The 20411-nt window shown below is 49.4% G+C and overlaps 1 protein-coding gene across 4 annotated transcripts in view; it reads right to left on the reverse strand.

The window, feature by feature from the left end:
• Window positions 1–20411, reverse strand: part of BCL6 (BCL6 transcription repressor) — a 91718-nt gene that overhangs the window by 11053 nt on the left and 60254 nt on the right. Inside the window, exons 1-3 of one of the 4 annotated variants that reach the window (XM_055307711.1) lie at window positions 12123–12186; window positions 1405–1443; window positions 400–571 (exon numbers count right to left, since the gene is read on the reverse strand). In XM_055307711.1, the coding sequence (XP_055163686.1) occupies window positions 400–560 (161 nt within the window). In that variant the 5' untranslated portion in view covers window positions 561–571; window positions 1405–1443; window positions 12123–12186. Of the gene's footprint in view, window positions 1–399; window positions 572–1404; window positions 1444–2618; window positions 4019–4041; window positions 4483–12122; window positions 12187–20411 lie in introns of those variants that run through there. The other 3 variants (XM_055307714.1, XM_055307710.1, XM_055307712.1) reach the window with 3 other exon arrangements.

Consider the following 20411-nt stretch of genomic DNA (forward strand, 5'->3'; position numbering starts at 1 on the left):
CACCCCTGGAAAGACAGTCACGGGATAAAGTACATGCAGTTACAGGCTAAAAGGACAAAAGATTTCACATTCACTGGCTTACAATTTTATAAAACCCTCCTTCCCTTCTCCTTTTTTCACTGGTTAACCAAAGTTATTCTGCTTGTCCCAAACACATCCTTTCTCGAGACAGTATATGATTTCTACTCCCTCCCTTCCCACAGAACAGAAACTCTTTCTCCAAAAGCGTGCTCATCCATTCGCTTCCTGGGAACCTACTCTGCCGCCCATGTGCTGGCCGTCTGGAGACAAGCGAGCCGTAATTCCCAACAGAGCAAAAGGCCCAGGCGGCCTGCCTTCCGGCCTGCCCACAGCAGCGCTCCCCTTTACACAACCACCTTTCCCCTCCAGACCCCTCACCTGCAGGCCATGAGGACTGTCTTATGGGCTCTGAACTGCTCACGGCTCACCACGATGACAACATCAGTCAAGATGTCACGGCTGCGGAGGCGATTAAGGTTGAGAAGCACGTCACTGGCATGGCGGGTGAACTGGATACAGCTGTCAGCCGGGGAGGCCATTTTGTCTTCACCTGGAAAGAAAAGGGTCAGAGTCTTGTAAGTCATCCAGAACCCGGTTCCTGCTTACCCGGGGTGTGAAACCAGGTGGCACAGCCTGCTAACCTATGGCATGCACACCGAGGTCCCTTGTGTTTGGTCTTTGGCCCATCTCTGGGCATTACTGTTCACATCTGTAAGACGGGGAAAATAATCTTTCTCTAACAAGTTGGAATAGAAAGCCCTTTCGGGGAAAGCAGAAGTGAATGAATAGCTGTAGCGTGCCTTTTCCCACATATCGAATACTCTGCCAAGCGTCGAGAGGCAGTGAGTGTGTTACAGGGAGAGAAACCACGTTTTGGAGGTTAGCACGCCAGCTTTATTTTATCTTTTGCTAGCTGTGTGACTCGGGGCAGATTGTTTACTCTTTCTGGGCTTCGGTTTCTCCAAATGGGAGGAGTAATACCTATGTGGTTGTAAAATTTAGAGATCTGTGCCTGGTCCATAGTAGGTTCTCAAAAATCGCAGCTATTCTCGGCAGGATCTCATTTCATTATCCCAGCCACCATCTGTTCTTTCCTCTTTTAGGTTTTAGAATGGTCTGAATGTACTTCGGGCACCTAGCACGCTGCTGGTGCACAGTAGGTGGCTACCTTGGATCCGAACTGAGAAACGAGTGAAGGAATGAGTGATCACACAAGAGTTAAGATAGTCTAACACAGGGGTAAAGGGGTGAGGGAGATGGAATCGGCTATCCTTTATCTCGGCTAATGAAAAGCGGCCAAGTTCACAGCAACACATGCATCGGCAAATTCAAAAGAAACAGTTTGTCCACAAAATTTTAAAGCATATAATTAGATTCACTTACCCAATGCCTTGATTCACAGTCCAAAATTTTGCTTAAAATCTGCAAGGAAGAGAAAAAAGCAAACAGAAATTGATTCCATGAATGTTAGATTGTCCACTATAGTCTTATTTTAGGACACACGTATTTAGTTTTACTTTGATAGCTGCAGTCTGCCAGCTGGAGCGGTTTTGCCACAAGCTAGCAAACATTTTTCCAGCTCTGCTCTTACGGAAACAACAGGCACCCGAGCTATGCAATAATCATGTTTTTGCCCTGAGTACTGGGAACACAACTGCATACATTAATTACAGGTACATACATACATATAGTTCCTTTCTCAAAGTAGAGAAAAAGCATATCATCCGAAGGCCACTTGTGTTTGTGGGAAAGAAAAATATAAGAAAAGTGATTCTTTCAATATTAATGAGAATGATCCTTCGGGGGCCTAAAACTCTGAACAATTTCCAAAATCTACTAAAATATTATCTTTTAAGGCTTAGAATGATTTCTCGAGGTCTACTGGGTAAGTATCCTAAACCCTATTTCTCTGGTGACGAAACTGAGGCTCACGGGTTCAAGTGGCTTGCTTAGGACAAAAAGCCAGGCAGTAATTCCTGACTGTCTGAATATTTAAGACTAAATACAGGATCTGCAGAACAAACGCAGAGATGGCGAGTCTTTGCTTTCCTTGGGTATTTTTGTCTTTTTTCAAAGTTTCCTCTTTCCCTCCTGGGTCTAAGACCAGATACAGTGCTACAAACTTCCAAGCTTGTGCTCCCCCTGCTGGTGAAATATTTAACTGCGTGCTTTAGCTAAGAACTGGCCAGGGAGCACTCCTGAAATATGTACCCGCTCCAAATTGGTTTCTCTAAAACAAAATAATTTTAAAGCACAGGTGTAAGACTCTCATTTATGATCACATGTGGGCTGCAAAACAAAACAATATCTGAATCCTCTTCCACCACCAACCCTTTCCTTTTTTTTTTTTTTTAAAGCGTAGCCCTTTGGAGCTATTTTCCGGGTAAAGGGGCCCGAGGCCAGGGAGGTCATGTTGGGCCACGTAGATGGTTAGTGGCCCGGCCCTAGGTCTTCTGGCTCAAATTCCTGTGCCTTTTCCAAATCAGCCTACGTGCTGTAGAACATGCAAGACAGCACCCTAATGTGGGTGAATCTCATTTTTAAGTTTCTTCCCCCACACAAACACTTTGCCCCCATTCCAGGCTGCTGAATCTTACCAAATGAGCACTCTAAAATGAGAGGTTTCCTTGAGTCTGTAACCAAACACTCTGACATTTCTCTGTGGTCCCAAGTGCCAGTCACTCAATCCCATCGGCTTCAAGGTTAGTGTGTGCATGTGAGTGAGTGAGGATGAGGGAAGGGAATGGGGGGAAGGGAGAGGACAGAAAGAGACTGAGAGAACCTACTTCCTCCTCTCCCATCCTAACTCAAGATGGGCAAAGAAAGACACACCAGATGGGTCCTAACCAAAGTTCAATGATTATCTCTGTTGAAAAAGAATGCTGAAGACACATGAAAGTCTCATTTATAAACTGTCTCCTCTTCCCCCATGAAAGATATCCCTGAATACTTCTGGAATACCTAAAGCTGTCCTTTAGCCAGCTTCAACCGCCAGCTTGCTTGTGAATTCCCAGTCACAGACTTTCGGAACCACAGGAAGCCCAGATTTGCCATTTCACCTTGGCAAGTGGCAACGACTCACTCCATATTGCAGATTGAAACAAACAAAACATTCCCTATTCCCAGGGGTCTACTTGTCAGCCAGGCCCTGGGGCTGGGCGATTTTCATTCTCAGTGTCTGTCCGGCTTGGTCAAAAGCAAAGGCACATACACCGAGGCCCACATCCCTATTAAGTCCACTCCTCCTTCAGCTAGCTCTATCTTAGGAAACCCCACAGCTAGCGAGTGTGTGTTATGGTAGGTGTGGGAAGCCATGCCTCCCTCTAGATGCTGCAAGTGTGGAAGCACCTAACAGCTGCCTTGTTTCTCACAGACCACTCAGCCCTTTCCCATCCCTTATTGTATGGGATCCTTATAGCTGCCCTGATTTACTGGGAAGGCCACTGAGACTCCCCCGGATAAGCCTTGCCCAAGTCTAAAAGCAAGTATCCAGCTAAGTCCTGGACAAACTCCTTTACCTAGCTTCAGCCATTCCACCGACGCCGCACACAACGCTCCTAACACAAAAACAACTGCCAAGATAACGGAGCTGCCAAAAGAGAATCGACAAGTGCAAGGGCCCAGACCTGGACTGGCCCGACCCCAATCCCGCCCCCCAGCCGCAGGAACCACCAAGCGACACCTAAACGTCCGTGTCTTTCCGCCCACACACTTTCTCCCCGCTGCCTTTCCAGGAGCTCTGGATTTTCAATTAGGCACCTCGAGGAGAAGGCAGGTCTTCCAAAGGAGTTGGAGAAGAAGAAGAAGAAGAAAAAAAAAAAAAGAGGGACCGTTCCCTCTTAAAAAAAAAAAAGGCAGAGAGGGAAGAGAAGACAGCAGCAGGAGAAGGTGGAGACAAGAGAGGAAGTGAGAGGGGGACGAGCGAGAGCGAGCCGGTCCGAAGGCCGCATCCATCCCCTCCCGCACACCTGCACGGCCCCAGCCCTGCCCGCCGCCTCGCGCACCCCGACCTTACCGTACCTGCCCGCCAGGGACCGCCCACCCCCGGGCGCAGCCCCCGCGGAGGCCCCGTGGAGAGACCGTGGCAGCCCTTAATTTGGCGACGTTCAAATACAACGTTTCGTGCACTTCGGTAGCTAACATTGTGTGTGCCTTTTTTTTTTTTTTTTTTTTTTTTTCCTGTTACGCTGTCAAGGCAGGGGCTAGTGAGGGGAATGGCACAGCCCTCTCATTCCCGGAACGTAGTCGATCTCAGCTCAGCGGATTTCACAGAACACTCTCTGCCTATCGCCGGCTCCAACCAGAAGTAACTTTCCAGGAAGCTGCCGGCCCCCGACGCCCCGACGGCCGCCAGGATCGCCGCCTGCGCCGCGAGGGCCGCCGGGGATTCACCCGGGAAGGGGGGGTGCTCCGGGGGAGGCGCACTTTCCCCTAAATCCCTCGCCCGCGCGGGTCCGGCTCTCTGCGTTCACCCGGCCCGACCCTCCCCCACCCCCACCCCGCAACAGTCTTATAAATGGGGAAACTCGCGCAAGTTAGCGGCCGAGCCAATCTAGAACCCGGGAATTCGGGTCCGACCTGAGGCTCATTTCACGACTTCGAAAATTGCCCAATTCTGGCCTTTGCTCGCCTCGTGAGTCATGTATTTATTTTTGCCTTTTGCTTGCCTCCGCCCCCTTTAAGAGGGCGGTGAAGCCGGGCGTCAAGGTCAAAAAGCAGCGAGTCCCCGCGCTGAGGGTCTCCGTCCTGCGCGCCCCAGCCCACCTGCAGGAAAACCAAACCGAAAGCCCCTTCCGCCTACGCTGGCAAGTGGGGGAACCCTGCTAGGCTCGGTTTCCGCCCCCGAGTCTTTAGAAAAGGAGCTGCGAGGCCGAACCCGGCCAGGTTTCGGGATTTCGGAATCCGATTTCTCCGAAACAGTAGAGACGCTCTTAGGATTCCGCGAGCGGGCCGGGGCGCTGACCCCAGCGCGCGCGGGCGCGCTCCAAGGATGCCTCGCTTCCTCGGGGCCTGCCTTGGGGCTCTGACCCCCGGACGCCCTCTCCTTGTGGGTGCCGGCAATGGGCTCCGAGAGGAATCTCCCGGGGCGAGGGGCTGGAAGGACGCAGCGCCTTAGGCCGCAGCCCAGTCCTCGAACTGGCCGGGGGCGTCCGAGCGCGCCGCGCCGCGCATCCCGCAGCCGCGGAGGCGGGTCAGGCCCGTCGGTGAACCCTGGGCCTCGGCGGCCTCAGAAAGTCCCACTTTGAGACTTTCTCATCCCTTCGCCCGGTGTAATAAAGGTGAAAGCGAAGGTTGAGATTTAATGCGGAGTGGGGTGAGTATCTAGGAAGCGAAGTTAAAATTAAGTACATGCACTTATTGGAAATTAGGGCTCCCGTGGTTCCGGGAGCTCAAACCTACTCGTGTCTTACCGCGGCTAAACACTAGAGAGAGCCCTCCATCAAGGCTTGACACCCACAAGCCCGTGCAGCCCCGCCTCTCCTTCCCATTGACCTACTTTAGACACAGTCTCCAGATCTGGAGAACGCCTTTTGCACCTCCCCCCCTCACCCCCGCCCCTTCTCTATCCCGGCCGGCCGTTGGATTATATTGGTAATCTAATAACTCCGATAACTCGCCGAGAAGTGCAGAGGAGAACCTGGAAGTGCAAAGCACTGCTGAGGGGCAGGAACGAGAAATTTTATGGGGCTGGAGCCGCCGTGGTGAAAGCAGCCAGCATCAGGGCCCCCGCCGGAGCGCTCCCTTTCTGCGCAGCAGCTCAGCTAACGAGCTGCTCCAGTCTAGCCGCGGTGGTCCAGCGCTGCGGGGTGGGGTTGAACCGCGCGCCCGTTTTCGGTTTAAGGGTGAAACACTCTTCGCTCTCTTGACCGAGGGGCGGGAGGGCAGAGGAGACGGCAACCCATGAAAGCGAACTTGACAACGCGGTAGCCTCGGCAGTCGCTCTGGGTGACCGAGGTGCTCAGGGACATTATGTCCTGACTTTATTTCTATCACGTTTCCTGCCAACAGCGCTCTTTCAAGCCTGCAAGCTTCTAGGAAATGCAATAAAATAGAGGGATGTGTTTTATCATCATGATCTGAAGAGGAGCTGCAGAAGGGACGCTCCCCATGCCCCCGGCTCGCGACAGCCTTCCAGAAAAAGCCGGCAGACAATGCCCGCAAACCACGTCCCCGAGCAAAGCTATCTCGGCCATCCAGGCTGGACCGGGCTCCGCCTTTGCAAAAAGGCTGCCAGGGGAGGGGAGCGGCATGATGTCCCCAAGCAAACAATGCCTTTAAAAATCCGATCTGGACAAAAGTCAGCCAAGGTCTTTATTCACGTTAATGAAGATGGAAGGCACTAACTGTCCTTGGAAAGCGATGAGTCAAACTTGACCGCTCTTCAAACACATCCCCAGATTCGCTTCCAACCCGAACAGAGGCGCGTTTCTCCGACGCGGCCTCCGACAGCTCCCGCAGTGGGAGAGGCTGAACTGGATTCCCTCGGACCGGGACGCTGGACACCGCAGCATCTCCCGCGGGCGCGCGCGCCGGGGCCGTCGCTAGGGGTCGCCGGCACCCCTGTGTGCCTTTGCCACCCTAAGTTTTGAGCTCAGAGAAGATAAAACTTTGCTTAATAAGAAGATGCTGTGGCCCAAATTCTACGAGGATTACACTCTGCCTGTCCATATGACACCCCCATACACACACACACACACATGCACAGGCACACAGCCCTGGGTTCTGGCCAAGCCACTAAGCAGTTTGGAAGGAAGGCAAAGAAGGTGATTTCAGAAGGCCAAATGTGAGCCTCCTCCTGTGAAGCGAGGTACATCTCTGCAAGTCTAGGGACTGGGACTTAGTTACCCACTAACACCCACACACACCCCTCAAAGGCCTGGGACCCCACCGCTCAGCACTACAGTAGGCTGTCCATCCATGCCTGTCACTGAAAACCTTACGGCATACTTTCTAAAAGTTCTCCAGGGCATCTGGGGAACTGTTTCCAGCTACGCTGACCTGAGACATTAAAATCCTGGCCCTCTCCTACTGCCGCTCCCTTCTCCTAGATACTTCAACCGAGCGGAGATACACTAGCCTTTGACTCTAAGTCACTGACCTGGAACTCAGAAAGGCAAAAATCTGGTCCAGGTTAGGGTACTAAGGCCCGGCAACAGGCCCTCCCCTTTCATGAGGCCGCCTGTTTCCTCAACTGTAACGAGTTTATGTCCTAGAGTCCCCTCGCCCCCCCCCCATGTGTCTCTCCACTACCCACTTGACCCAGGGAGACGCCCAAACGGCAGATTGGGTGTGTTCAAACGGGTTATCTCATTAAAGGTTCTCTTAGGGAGGCGGATGGCCCTCTCTGAGCCTCGGTGGACAGGGCGAGCACCTGGAGGCTTCCTAAATTTTCATCCATCTTACCAAAGTTTTGGAAGCCACGTGTCATCATTGGATGCTGCCCTCTCTTGTCAGCCCTAGCAGCACCCGTGCGTTCGGGATACCTGGAGACCTGGAAGGTGACAGGGTCGGTCGACCGCCCCAGGCAAGGGGGGGGGGGTGGGGACTCGGCTACGTTTTACCACTAGGTGGCAGACTCAGTCCGTTCGAAAAGCACCGCGCAGCCACAGCCTTCCACTACCGACTGCCCTCCGCTTTTTTTTTTTTTTTTTTTTTTTTGATCTGTTAGCGGGAGGAGGTTGCCTCTATAGGCAACGCTGCAAAACATTTAATTTACTGGATGCAATTCCGTTCTTCCCGATGCTCACTCCTCTAGCAACCACAACGCGGTCTCTGGAGCTGCGTTCCTGTATTATACGTTGATTTTTTTTTTTCCTCCCAGCCCGAAAGGCTGAGGGTATTAGAAGGGAAAGGAAAGGGTGCGCTCGTCTTCAAAAAGCAGAATGGCACTCGAAGGTATTAGCAGAGCTTCTTGCCAAGCTCTGGTCGACCAGCAAAGAAAGTCGGAAATAAACTCCTGATGCCCACGGAGAGAGGGCCTGGAGGCCAAGGCAGGGTCCCACCCAGGCTTCCAGCGCTCGCGGAGGCGGAGGGGTGGGGGGTGGACGGCAGGAGGGGGGGGGCGAGTGCGGTCTTTCGGAGGGGCTGCGGGTTACAGACTGGAAGGCTGCGGGGGGGGGGGCTGGGAAGAGCCACTGCGGGCTTCCATTGGGGGAAGAGAAAGGGGCCGCCCTCGCCACAACGCAGCAGCCTCGCTCAGATCGCTGCGGCGGCATTCCCACTTGTTGCGCAGTGCAGGAACCGGCACGCGCACACCGCTCCGACTCCCAGAAGGCTCCAGACCCAGCTACGCACCAGCCTACCGGTTGGCCCGCGCCATCCGCAAACCTCCGTTCCCCCCCCCCGCCCCCAACCCAGCCCCCATCCACACCACCATCACCGCCAGCAAAACTCCAGGACCGGCGATCACTGGTTTACACCAACACATTCCTTCCTCATCTCAGTGTCAGACTGGCAACAGAATTCGGGTGCTCCGAGAAGTCACGTCCAAGGGGGAAGGTGGCCATCTCCGGCTGGAGAAGTCACCTACTTAAGGCCAACTAGGCAACCCTCCCCACGCGCGGACGCGCGCGCGCGCGCACACACACACGCTCGGACTTGTCTCTTATGACACTATCCTAGCAGGAAAGCAACCCTTTCCCTCCCCACTTGAGAAATCACCTACAGAGGCCTTTTTTAGAAGTTAGTTTTATCTCCTCTTTCTAAAGTAAAAAAAAAAAAAAAAATCCTCATCAGGTCATTTCACAATGTTTTTCAAATATTTGACTTTTGCAAAAGGAGAGTTTCACCCACCAAGGGGTGGCGCTGCCGCACCACCGCCTCTGCGTCTCCTCAAGTTTTTCACAATAAAGTGGGTTGTGAGTGTGGCTACCCGGCAGGGGAGAGAGGGAAGGAAGGATTTTGACATCTAGTCCTGGCTACCATTTACTCAACCAATAACTGGAACTCTTCAAGGCTCAGCAAACGACAGCTTAAGAGTTCCGAGTCCCATCCCTGTCCAGCACACTCAGAATAAATTGAAAAGTCTTTTCAAGAAAGCATGGGGCAAAACCCTTCTTAATGGAGCACAGAAGAAAAGGCCAATGGGAGAATTCCCCTCTTCTGGCTTCCTTCTCCTTCTAGCTGCCCGGTTTACCAACAGCTTGGGCCCTTACTGTCACTATCAACAGACCCTTAAAATCAGCCAATGCTTGGGCCTGCAGTATTGGAAAGTCTTCCAACTAGGATATTTGGAAACTTCTATTTATAAGTGGGGGGGGGGATATTTCCCATCTACAGGTTTCTATTTCAGCCTGACAACCCAACTGCAATCATTTTAGCGAGGGAATGCCCCATCTCCTGGTGCTCTCTTTCCATTTCCTCCTCCCCCAGAGACAATATTCTTTTCTCCTTAACCAAAAAAAAAAGTATATATTTTAAAGCAAGAATGTGATTTCACCTCATTCCTTTGAGCTCATGTTTGCTACCTCCAGGAATAGCGTGTGGACTAGGGCCAGATGAACTTCAACTTGGGCTGCAGATTTACGAGGTTCTGTTCCAGTGCCAAAGGCTCTTGGTAGTAAATAGTGAGCAAAATAGATACCTGTCTCCTGACAGATCTTGTCGGCCCCCTTCTTATTTTTTTTAAAGTTATTTATTAAAACCACACACACCTTGCAAAGAAAAAGGGAAACTGGCTGTCTCTGTAGAGGAAGCCGGTGGCATCGCTCAGAGCCACAAACTGTATTTCTAAACAGCCCTTTCCCTGGTTCCCTCTCTCCTGCCCCAGTTTTTTTTTCTTTTTTTTTTTTTTTTTTGATAGGGGGAAAAAAGCATCTATTGATACTCACTTTACTCAAAAAAAAAAAAAAGTAAAGAGTTACAAGATTTTCCCCTTGGAAACTATATACTGAATGGAAGAAAGAAAAATCCATTAAAAAATCAGTTTCCTGTGGCTGGTGGTGCTGGTGAGGTGGAGGAGAGATGACCAGCTCCCTGCGGGGGTCAGGGACCCAGTACCAGAGCCTGACTTCCAGTTACCCTATTTGGGGTCTTTCTCCCTGTTCATCTGCTGGACCCCCACCACCGACTCTTACCCATTGCAAAAAAGGGGTGCCCCATAAAAGGGGTCTTTTTCAATTCTTTTTTTTTTTTTCATCGACTGAGTTGTGTTTTTGTTTTCCATGGGGGAGCTTTACAACTCATTGTAACACTAGCTCCATTTTTTTTTTTCCGCCAGAGTTCCAATAACGCGGCATCATAAAGGCAACGCAATCCACAGTTCCCAAGACGCTGACGACGGTCACTACATCCCGCAGCGGGGTGGCCCCTAGCACCCGCTGCCCAAGAGCGCGCCCCATTTCCGAGGCTCCAACTCCCCACCCGCTCCCGCCCCGGGCCGCCGCCGCCGCCGCCTTCCCCCTTCCCTACTCCCTCGAGGAGAGCCACAGGTTGCAAATCCAACCAACCTCGCAATCCGTTTTTGCAAAATCACTCACAAAGATCTCCCCCTCGCGCCCTCGCGCCCGCGCCCCCTCCGCCCGCGCCGGGTCCCCCACCCGGGGCCGCAGAGCGCCCTCCTCTCCTCCCGGGTCTTGCACGTAGGATCGCGGGCTGGGGCTGTTTGTTTCTCCCCTCGCCCGGTGCAAGGACCTCGGGAAGCTGAAGCCTGACGTCGGCTACTCTCCCTCCGGCTTGCGGTCGTCCTTTTTACAAAGCTCGCACCATGGGAAGAAATAAAACAAAATTTAGGAGAGGCGGGGGAACAGCCATTGGGAGCTAACACCGAGTCACGCAGCGCCCAAAACACAAACACCGCGACCGCCAGAAATCCCGCCACCTTCCCGCTCGGCTGGGCCGTCCTGCCAAGGTTCCCGGAGTCCCCGCACGCTCAACGGCACCGCAGGTGCAGACGCGCACCCCTTTGCCACCCCCCCACCCCCAAATCCCTGTCCCGCCACCAGGCTCTCTCCCAGGATGGGGAGAGGCAGCGCGCGGGGGTTCCCGACTCCCTCGACTGCAACCAAGAAAGAATAATTTTTCAAAGTATTCAACATCCCCGCCCCCCCCCCCCCAGGCAAGCTAAACCTCCCCCAAAACGCAGGGTAAGGGGACACCAAAACACTCGGATCTCGTTAGGAAGATCGCGGCTCTAAAAGGAAATAGTAGAAACGATACTTCAACTGGGCTTCTGGGGAGGAGAAGGGGGGGGGGTGTGGAGGAAAACAAAACCCGAGGAGTTCGCTTGCATTTTTCCTCCCAAATCTCGGCTCGGAGGCAGGGAATCGAGAGGAGCGAGGCCGGTGGAAGGGAGCCAGCGGGGCGAGCGAGCGAGCGAGCGAGCGGGGCAGCCTCCCTCCCTGGCCTCCCGGAGTCAGCCAGGAGGACGCGAGAGGAGAAGGAAGGAGAGGCGAGGGGCAGAGGACGGAGGGAGGGAGGGAGGGAGGCAGGAGCGAGGGAGCGAGGAAGGCAGTCTGCAAGCGAGAAAAGAGGGGAGAGGGGGAAAAAAGGAAAAAAGAAGAAAAAGAAAAGCACAGCCGCCCGAATCCAGCGAGATCACAAGCCGTACGCAAGCAGCAGCAGCAGCAGCAGCAGCAGCGAGAGCGAGAGCGCGAGCGCGAGCGCGAGCGCGCGTCCTCTCCGCCGTCCGGGGCCAGACAGCCCCCAGCCCGGCCCGCAGCACCCCCCAAGCTCTGTCTCGTCCCCTCGGCTCCGGCCGCCCCCTAACTCCCCTCCTTCCTCTCCTCCACCTCCTCTTCCAAAACCAAAACAACACCAGGGAGGGCGGCAAAAAGCCTCCCCAAACCGGCCGATTCACTTCAAAGGCAACAAGAATAATAAAATAATAAATATATAAAAATCTAGATCCTAGAGTGGGAGAGACGTGGGACTAATCTTCGGCATTTATTTTAACACCTGACAGCGAGAATAAATAAATATATACATTTATATCAATAGATACACATAGGAAACTTGGAGCCAAAGCATTTGGCAAGAGCGGAAAAAAAAAAGAATTAAAAGGTAAAATAATGATCATGAGCAGCGGCGGCGGCAGCGGCACCAGCGGCACCAGCGACGGCGGCGGCAGCGGCAGCAGCGGCAGCAGCAACAGCAATAATCACCTGGTGTCCGGCCTTTCCTAGAAACTTCTTGCATCACCACTTCTAAGAACCCCAGTTCTAAGAATCAACAGAGCTCAATTCTCGGAATTTGAGCTGCGGACTTTACCACTGCTACGTGGCAGGGGAGGACTCGGTGCCGGGGCTCCGGGACCGGCGGCCCCTCCGGCCCGCGGAAAGCCCTCCAAGCCGCACTGTTTTTGCAGTTCCCGGGAGACGTCGCGGTCCCGGGCGGCGGGGCGCCTCGGATCTGGAGGTTCCGGCCGGCGGCCCGAGGGCGCAGACGGCGGCCCCCCCTCCCCGGGCCCCGCGCGGTGGTACGGCCCGCTCCGCCAGCGTCACGTGGGCGCCCCCTCTGTGACGTCGGCGTCTTCGCTGTAGCAAAGCTCGGCCTCTGGAATTCTGAGAACTAATTTGCTATTCGGTGACATAAGAGGGGGAGTGCGCTTTGCTTTCCCGGGGTCTGGGGCTCCTTCCTCCTCTCTCACCCATAAACTCCGCTCCTCGAGCTAAACACACAAAAGGGAGCGAAGAGGTTCGGCCCGTTGGAAAAAGTCTGTTATATATAGTAGCTTTCGAGGCGAGTGAGAGGGGGAAGAAAAAAAAAAAAGAGAGAGAAAAAAAAAAAAAACAATAAACCCCACAGCTCTTTGCAGCTAGAATATTAGGCACCACGAGAAAAATGTTTGCCAAGCAGTTTTCGGTGCGTTCATTTGCTTTATTTTATTTGGGACGGTTTGGGGTTTTGTTTTGTTTTGTCTCCTTGTTGATGTGGTGGCTTGGGATTTTTTTTTTTCCTTCTGGTTGTATTTTGATGATTTTCGGATTTCTCTCTCTCTCTCTCTCTCTCTCTCTTTTTTTTTTTTTTTTTTTGCTTCTGATTTTTGCCTTTTGCAAGTTTGTGGTGTTACGTAAATAGTAGGATCCCGCATCGGTTGGGTTTTGTTGTGTGTGTGGCTTTTCTTGTTTTGGTTTTTTTTTTTTTTTTTTTTTTTTTGTTCTATCCCTCTGTAATGTCTCCAGCGTTTTGAGAGTAGAGGTGTTATTGTCATATTGATACGATTGAAAACAGCTTCGATTTTTGATCGCATGGAACAATCCCATCCCCCACTTTTTTGGGGGGGTGTGGGGGGGGAGAGTGTGCGATTTTCTTCTTCCCCTTGGACTTTGAGAGGAGGCTCTCCTGCACTTGAGGGACGTGTTCAAAGGATCTGTTTTGGTTTGGTTTGTTTCTTTCCAGGACAGCAAGTGGTGGGTTTTACTCTTTCTGTTATTGTTGACTGTTAGGAAATTTCTTGTTGAAAGGAACGTGTGTGTGTCTTTGGGTGTGTGGACGCGCGTGTGCTACAAAATTATCTGAGCCAGATGCATGTTTGTGTTTTGCTTTTTTCTGAAAGGGCTTGATCCTCCGCGCTCCCCCCCCCGCCCCCCCCCGCCCCCGCTGGCTTCAAGGTCGTGGTAAAAAATCTCTTCTGTCTGTGTTTAAGAGATGAGCCGGAGGGAATTCTAAAGGCCTGCGGTGCCCGTATCACAGATACTGCGTGTATTTAGAACAGCCTGTGCTACAACTACCGCGCTCCGCACGCAGCACAGGCTTCTGAGCCTCGGAGCTCACTTGGGAGGAGGAGGAGGAGGAGGAGGAGAAGGGGGGGGGGCGATCTTTCTTTCTTTTCTTTTTTCCCTTTCTTTTTAAAGGCAAATGCAGTGCAGAATCATTTCACTGTGGGCCTCGGTTTGTTTATTCAGAACTGCCAGTTTCCCTATTTAAATGTTGGTTGGGGTTTTTTCCCCTCCTACTCATCCCCGAATGAGGGAGACTCTTGTTTCTTTTATGTGTCTCTCTTAAAAGAAGGGTGTGAGGGGAAAATAATATTTCAGATTCCTCAAGAATTAACCCAAAATGTTTGGACCAGAAGCAGCTCTCAAAGGTCAGGCTGTTCTGAGCCTTGGCTAGCAGAGTCCTTGAGGCGACTCATTAAATTACAGATGAGTTCTTAAAGGTTCCACAAAATTTCTGCACATGTTAATTTCCAAAAAAAAAAAAAAAAGGATAACGTCCCAAAACAATCTACCTTTCCCAATCTCGAATTTGGGTTTATTAATGGGAAGTGAGCAGAGCTGTGAAGAGATTGCTGCGGGCCGTTTCCTGGGATATTTGGGATCTCTTTTCCCGGGGAAAAGTCCGGAAGAAGTTCAGATCTGTGGCTGAAAGTGTTGTTGTCAGTGCTCTCCCTCCCTGCCCCCCCCCTTTAAAAGTCTGTGTTGGGAATTTTAGAACGGGGAGAGGTCCAAAGGGGTTGATTATTTTCCACAAGGTCTGGAGCTTAGGAAATATGCGTAAGTGTCTGTTCCTATGAAATCTGAATATTTTAATACTTATTGACAGATGGATTACTGCAGCCTCTGCAGAAAAGCCTGTCTTGTAAAGGATTTTTTTTGAAAAATATACATGGGCCTAATCCTGTCACTGTTGTTGAAATGAACATTTTACCCCCAAAGACACATGATATTGTCAAGTGCAGATTCATTCTGCCAGAAGGCGGACTATCTGCTTTTTTATTGTCTCCTTCCCCTTCCTTTTTAGGGTTTTAAATGAATTCCACTGGATTCAGAATGATACCCCGATTTTGCTGAAGCGATTTTCTCTGTGCATTTTATAGGTGCGATGTTTTTTCCTATCTCTGAGAGCAGTAAGGACTTGAAGGTTTCTCAGGTGTATCTCTATATGGTTTGGAACGTGAAATGTATGGCTCTGCCCTGTTATTGATCTTACAGTGGAAATTACTTTTACGGTCTTTGGTCACTTTTCTAATCAGAGTTGGCATCCTGCCTCTTTGGTCCCCTTCCCTCAGCCCCCTACCCCAACCTTGAACAGTTTGTCCCTCCTGCGTTCTCTTTGCCACTCCAATATTAGCCCCATGGGGGCGCTGCAGAGCAGAGGGAAATCTGCTCCCACTGGCAGTAGAACTAGCCAGAAGGGGGGATGGGAAGGAATTCGCCCTTCTTGTACCTCAGCCCTTTTAAATTCTTTGCAGGGAGCCCTTGGAGGGGAAACCCACCAGGCCTGCTTTATAGGTAATTAACCCCACCACCGGGGACCTCAGACCTTCTCAGCACATTATTTCTGGGCCCAAGTGCCAGAGTCCCACATTTCTACGACCGGCCCGTTGGTTTTGTTTTTGTTTTTGTTTTGCCAAATCAGTGTTTACATTGAAAGAAATTAATCAGAAGGACACCGTTAAAAGAAAAACAATATTGAAAATATTGTGAAGATAGAGACTTACTTTAGGTAGATCCCCTTCTCTCTACTGAATGAACAGTGAGGAAAATTGTGCACCCACCTCTCAATCTCTTTTCAAATCCTAGGAGCGTAACTGTCAAATTTTATGCCAGATGCATTTCCTCCAGATTGTCCTTTCTCTCATTCTTGATCTCTCCCCATCAGTAGCCAGTTGGCATCACTGTGTGGGCTCCCTCACTCCAGCAGTGCTATGTTATAGGATTAAAGGAAGGATTGACTTGAATATATTCAAATTCTTTTAAATCATCCTTAAGAAGCTCTAAAGAGAGATTCCATGTCTGGGGTCTTACGAGCGATTCCTGTAGACTTGGAGGGACTGTGTGTCAACCAGTCCTATGATTTAATTGTCACTGGCTATTAATACTCAGAGTGGAAGACCAGGCCAGCCCCTTTGCCCAGTGGACTGGGCATAGTAATAGGTTCCTGATCGCAGCTGTGGGGTAAATATAAGCTTTGTTACGAGTAAAATAGCCTGGTCCTAATATTACATCTATTTAAGGAAAGGAACGGATTTTGCATCCAGTTCCCCAAAATTCAGTCATAGCTGAAAAGGAAGCTATCCTTGAAATAAATACCGTCTCGCCCTCTTTTGAAGGGGGCTCCAAACGGGAAGTCAGTTTTACCTGTCAGGAACCCCTGAAAGTTGGTAGATCCTTTAAGTCATCATTTCTCAGGATTACGGATTTTAGACTGGGAAGGAACCTTGCAGATCAATCACTCAACACCCCCAGGTTTCCCTCATCAAGAGGACAGGCTGGCCCTCACCAGAGGCCTGTGTGACCCTGGACGCAACAAAATGGATCTGCATTTGATGGTCCAGCGTCATTTCAGAGAATGAAGGCCATCTGACTACCTGGCTTTGGAGGAGGGTGTCCTGTTTCCCGGCAGAATCGGGGAAAGCAAGGCTGCTTTGGGCCCCTCGGAAACTGTAAATTCGTTCTCAGAACGAACTCCCAAGTCATAATGTTACTACTGAGTTTTGATGGACATTTGGGTTTGCTTAGGTTTGTCACCTGTGCTGCGGTCCTCGACACAGCTTCTGATGGGTGTGGGAGATGCTGTCTACCTGCTGTCTACAATTTTACTTATTCCTTTTCTCTCAAATCCTTCACTTAGAGTTTTTGTAAACAAGCTCCCTGTATCATCCTTGGAGAAAGAAAAGAGTTTTCTTGGTATATTTTAGAGAAATCGAGCAGAAAGTTTTGAGACCGTAAAAGAAAAACCAGAAGATGATTTCCAGCTACTACCTTCTGAAAAAGAAGTGTCAACGTTTAATTTTGATCCATATGCTGCCTGCTTTCAGCCTGTTTTATTCTGAGACTTTTTTTTTTCTTTAGAAACCTTTTCAGCCTAGCTCAGAGTACCCCCCTCCCCGCCCCAAACACCGATTTTCCACACTTTTCTCACTTTTTTTTTTTTAATGGAAATAAATATCAGGAGCTTAAAATAGAGAAGTGATGAGGGGGGGCACCTAATCATTTGTTTATTGCATTGGATCACTGTTTTGAACAGCAGGGTTTTCACTTCCTATGAAACTCTAGCATGAAGGAAAGTAGCAGCTGGACCAGGAAGGGATGAAGAGAGGAAAGCACTGGAGTGTTTGTAAACTCTGGGTAGCTGGCCCACCCTCCCTGCGGCTGCCTGCCGGTACTTAGCTGTCTTTACTACCTAAGGCTAGAAGTGGAAAAACTTGATTTGCGTGTTGTGCCTGCATTTTTTTTTTTCCTCTTCTTCTCCACACCGCCCTCTGTACACCTGACCATGCAGAAGCCTATCTGAAGCCGGCTGGATGGCAGGCAGAGCCGGAGAGCGGAAGAATGTGCGGAGGGAGGGAGTGCTTGGGGCCTGGTACTTTTCCATTCACATCTCCACAGTGGCTTTTCTTGTTTATTTCAACCTCCACCCGCAGAAACCTTTCAGCTGCCTGAAATTCGAGTCATTACACTGTTCCCTGAGGTCAGACTACAGATGCTTGGCGCATGTTTGCTACATGTCAGTGTCTGTGTAACATGTACACACGCACACACAAACACACACACACACACACACACACAAACAAACACGTAACTCTGCAGGGGCATGGTGTGAGGTAGGAAGAAAAAAAAAAAAAAACAAACCTGGATTTGTTGCCAAAAAACCCTTGGCTTCTAATTACAGTTCTGCCTGGAACTCCCTTTCGGAACCTGGAGCAAAACCACTTGTCAGGACTCAGTTTCCTCCGCCGTGTGAAGAAATAACCCCGATGATTTACATGATGTTTATCTGTCCTAAATTCTATACTTTTATATCCAAATACATATTTTACATGACTTTAAGATGGGAGGGATGGACGGGAGCTGAATCTGTATGTGTACCTGGGATGGGGGGAAGGGGTTAAAATTTAAACTAAATAAAGAAGGCAGTCCCAGAATCCTCACCTCTATCAATTTTTAACCAATTGTAGACCAAAGTCTGGGGTTATGCTGAGTAAGTCCAAAAACCAATTGAAGATTTTTAATGTTGAGTTGGAGGAGACAGGTTCTAAGACCTTGAACCTTGGATCTCTAGCATTCATAATCAGTTGTGACAGTTCCCAAGTGTCTTTTCAGCACTATCGTTCTTCTTTTTTTTTTTTTTCTTCCTTCTGTTTGTTTTTGGAAACTGTCCCAGTCAATGATAGGAAGGAGATGACACTTGTAAACTGGGCAGTCTTTAAGCCACTGGGCCCCATGTGGATGTGAAAAATATGTCATAACATTCACACACACACACACACACACACACACACACACAAGAAGGAAGGAAAGAAAGAAAAAAAAAAACCTAGAGAGAGATTCCTAGTAAGAAACTCAGAGGTAGTTCAGCCATCACTGCCTTAAAGGTAATTATTTGAAGTTAGAGGAAATAACAGATGAGGAGTTTGCCCTTAAAAAAAAAAAAGAAGAAGAAGAAAAGCCTTGATCTTCCAGAACAAACTTAAAGGCAATAAAAGAGATACTTTTAATCAGTATTTCCTATACTTTTTTGATCTTCATTCTTTTAAAGCAAAAGGTCTAAAGTTTCTCAGACCTGATTATCTAGATGAAATAAGGTCTTTAACAGACCTCAGCATCCTCAGGAAGTAATAAAACAGCTCCTATTTATTAGCAGAGACCTCCCTACCACCACCATTTCTCCTTTGGCTTAGACCCTCTGGGATATTGCTGCCCACGTACCAGCAGACATGGAGTCAATTACACTCTCAGTGTAAAACTACTGGACTATAATGTGCTAGAACCGAGGGCTCCTTAGCAACAATCCAATCCAACGCTACGGATGTTATAGCATTGAAAACTGAGGCCCAGACAAGGCATTTTCCACATCCTCTGAATCCCTAACAGAGTCAGATCTAGAATTCTGATGCCCTGGTTCTAAATCCACTGTTTGTTTGTTTTTTCCATAGCTTATCGTGCAAAGAGGAGATAGGATGGGCAGCCCTGCAAAAGAGCCATTTGCTGTGGCCTTATATTCAGAGAAGACTTCAAATTTGGACTTTTGATTTGCTCTCCACTGAGGTTCTGCTTCAGTCTTAATGGTACACGGACAGGATGGAAACAAGACCTTCACACACAAGCTTTGTGTGCAGTACCCACCGTAGGACCTAATGTAGAAGCCCTCACACTCTCCCACAGTGCTATGATTTCATAGTTACTGAATCTAGAATTATCTTATGAATCATGCAATTTTATTGTAATTGTGTGTATGTTGGTATTTAAAATGTGAAGTTTTAAATATATTTGGCCTAGAAGCAACGATACCATAGTAGCAATGAACACACCTAGTGCCCAGATTATACCGTAAAAGAAGGATTTGCTAAAAAGAAGAAGAAGGAGGAGGAGGAGGAGAAGAAGAAAAGAAACCAAACAAATACACAAAAGATCCCTACATTGACCGGGGGGGAGGGGGGGATATTTCAGAGATACTAGGGCTACCTGAAGAGCTCCCAATGGTCAAAGCTACAAATTTGAGCAACAATATAGACTAATATTAGATTATAACCAAAAGTATAAAATAAACGGCAAGTGTACACAGATAAAAATAAATTATGGGAAAAATTAATAAATGGAAGAGAAGAGACAAATTTCTCATGCAGAAGAATTCCAAATAATCTATGTAGCTACTATCCCCTGAAGGAGGGAGAGTATAATTCTCTTCTCCTTAAGTGTGAGCTGGGCAAAGTGACTTCTTTCTAAAGAGTGTGGTATGGAAAGTGGAGTGGGGGAGGTAATTTTACATGGAGAAACCAGACTAACACTACATCAGCCACAATATCAAGGTCAACATCAACAATGATAAACCAAAAACAAAGAAACAAACAAACAAATGATGATAAACCATGTTGATTGTATGTACCTTTGATATAAGGTGGTGAAATCATTCTTTACCTCTGTAGTCTTCCTCCCATACCTCAGTCTGTTTCTGAGAAAAACATTAGACACACCCTAGTAGAGGGGCATCCTACAAAATGCTTGACCAGAACTACTCAAAACCGTCAAGGTTATCAAAAACAAGGAAAGTCTGATGAGCTGCCACAGCCAAGAGTAACTCAAGAAGACATGATAACTTAATGTAAAGTAGTATTTAGCCAAAAAAGACAGAAAGTAAATCTAAACGAATATGAATACATGATGGACTTTAGTTAATAATGTTGTGTCGAGGGATCCCTGGGTGGCGCAGCGGTTTGGTGCCTGCCTTTGGCCCAGGGCGCGATCCTGGAGACCCGGGATCGAATCCCACATTGGGCTCCCGGTGCATGGAGCCTGTTTCTCCCTCTGCCTATGTCTCTGCCCCCCCCCCCTCTCTCTCTCTCTGTGACTATCATAAATAAATAAAAATTAAAAAAAAAAGATTTTAAAAAAAATAATGTTGTGTCGATGTTGTTTCATCAGTCGTTACAAATGTCCCATACTAAGGTGAAATGTTACTAATGGGGGAAACTGCGTACAGGATTGTTCTCTGTACTATCTTCTCAG

Source organism: Nyctereutes procyonoides, unplaced genomic scaffold (genome assembly GCF_905146905.1).
Source record: "Nyctereutes procyonoides isolate TBG_1078 unplaced genomic scaffold, NYPRO_anot_genome, whole genome shotgun sequence".
NCBI classification, from domain to species: Eukaryota; Metazoa; Chordata; class Mammalia; order Carnivora; family Canidae; genus Nyctereutes; species Nyctereutes procyonoides.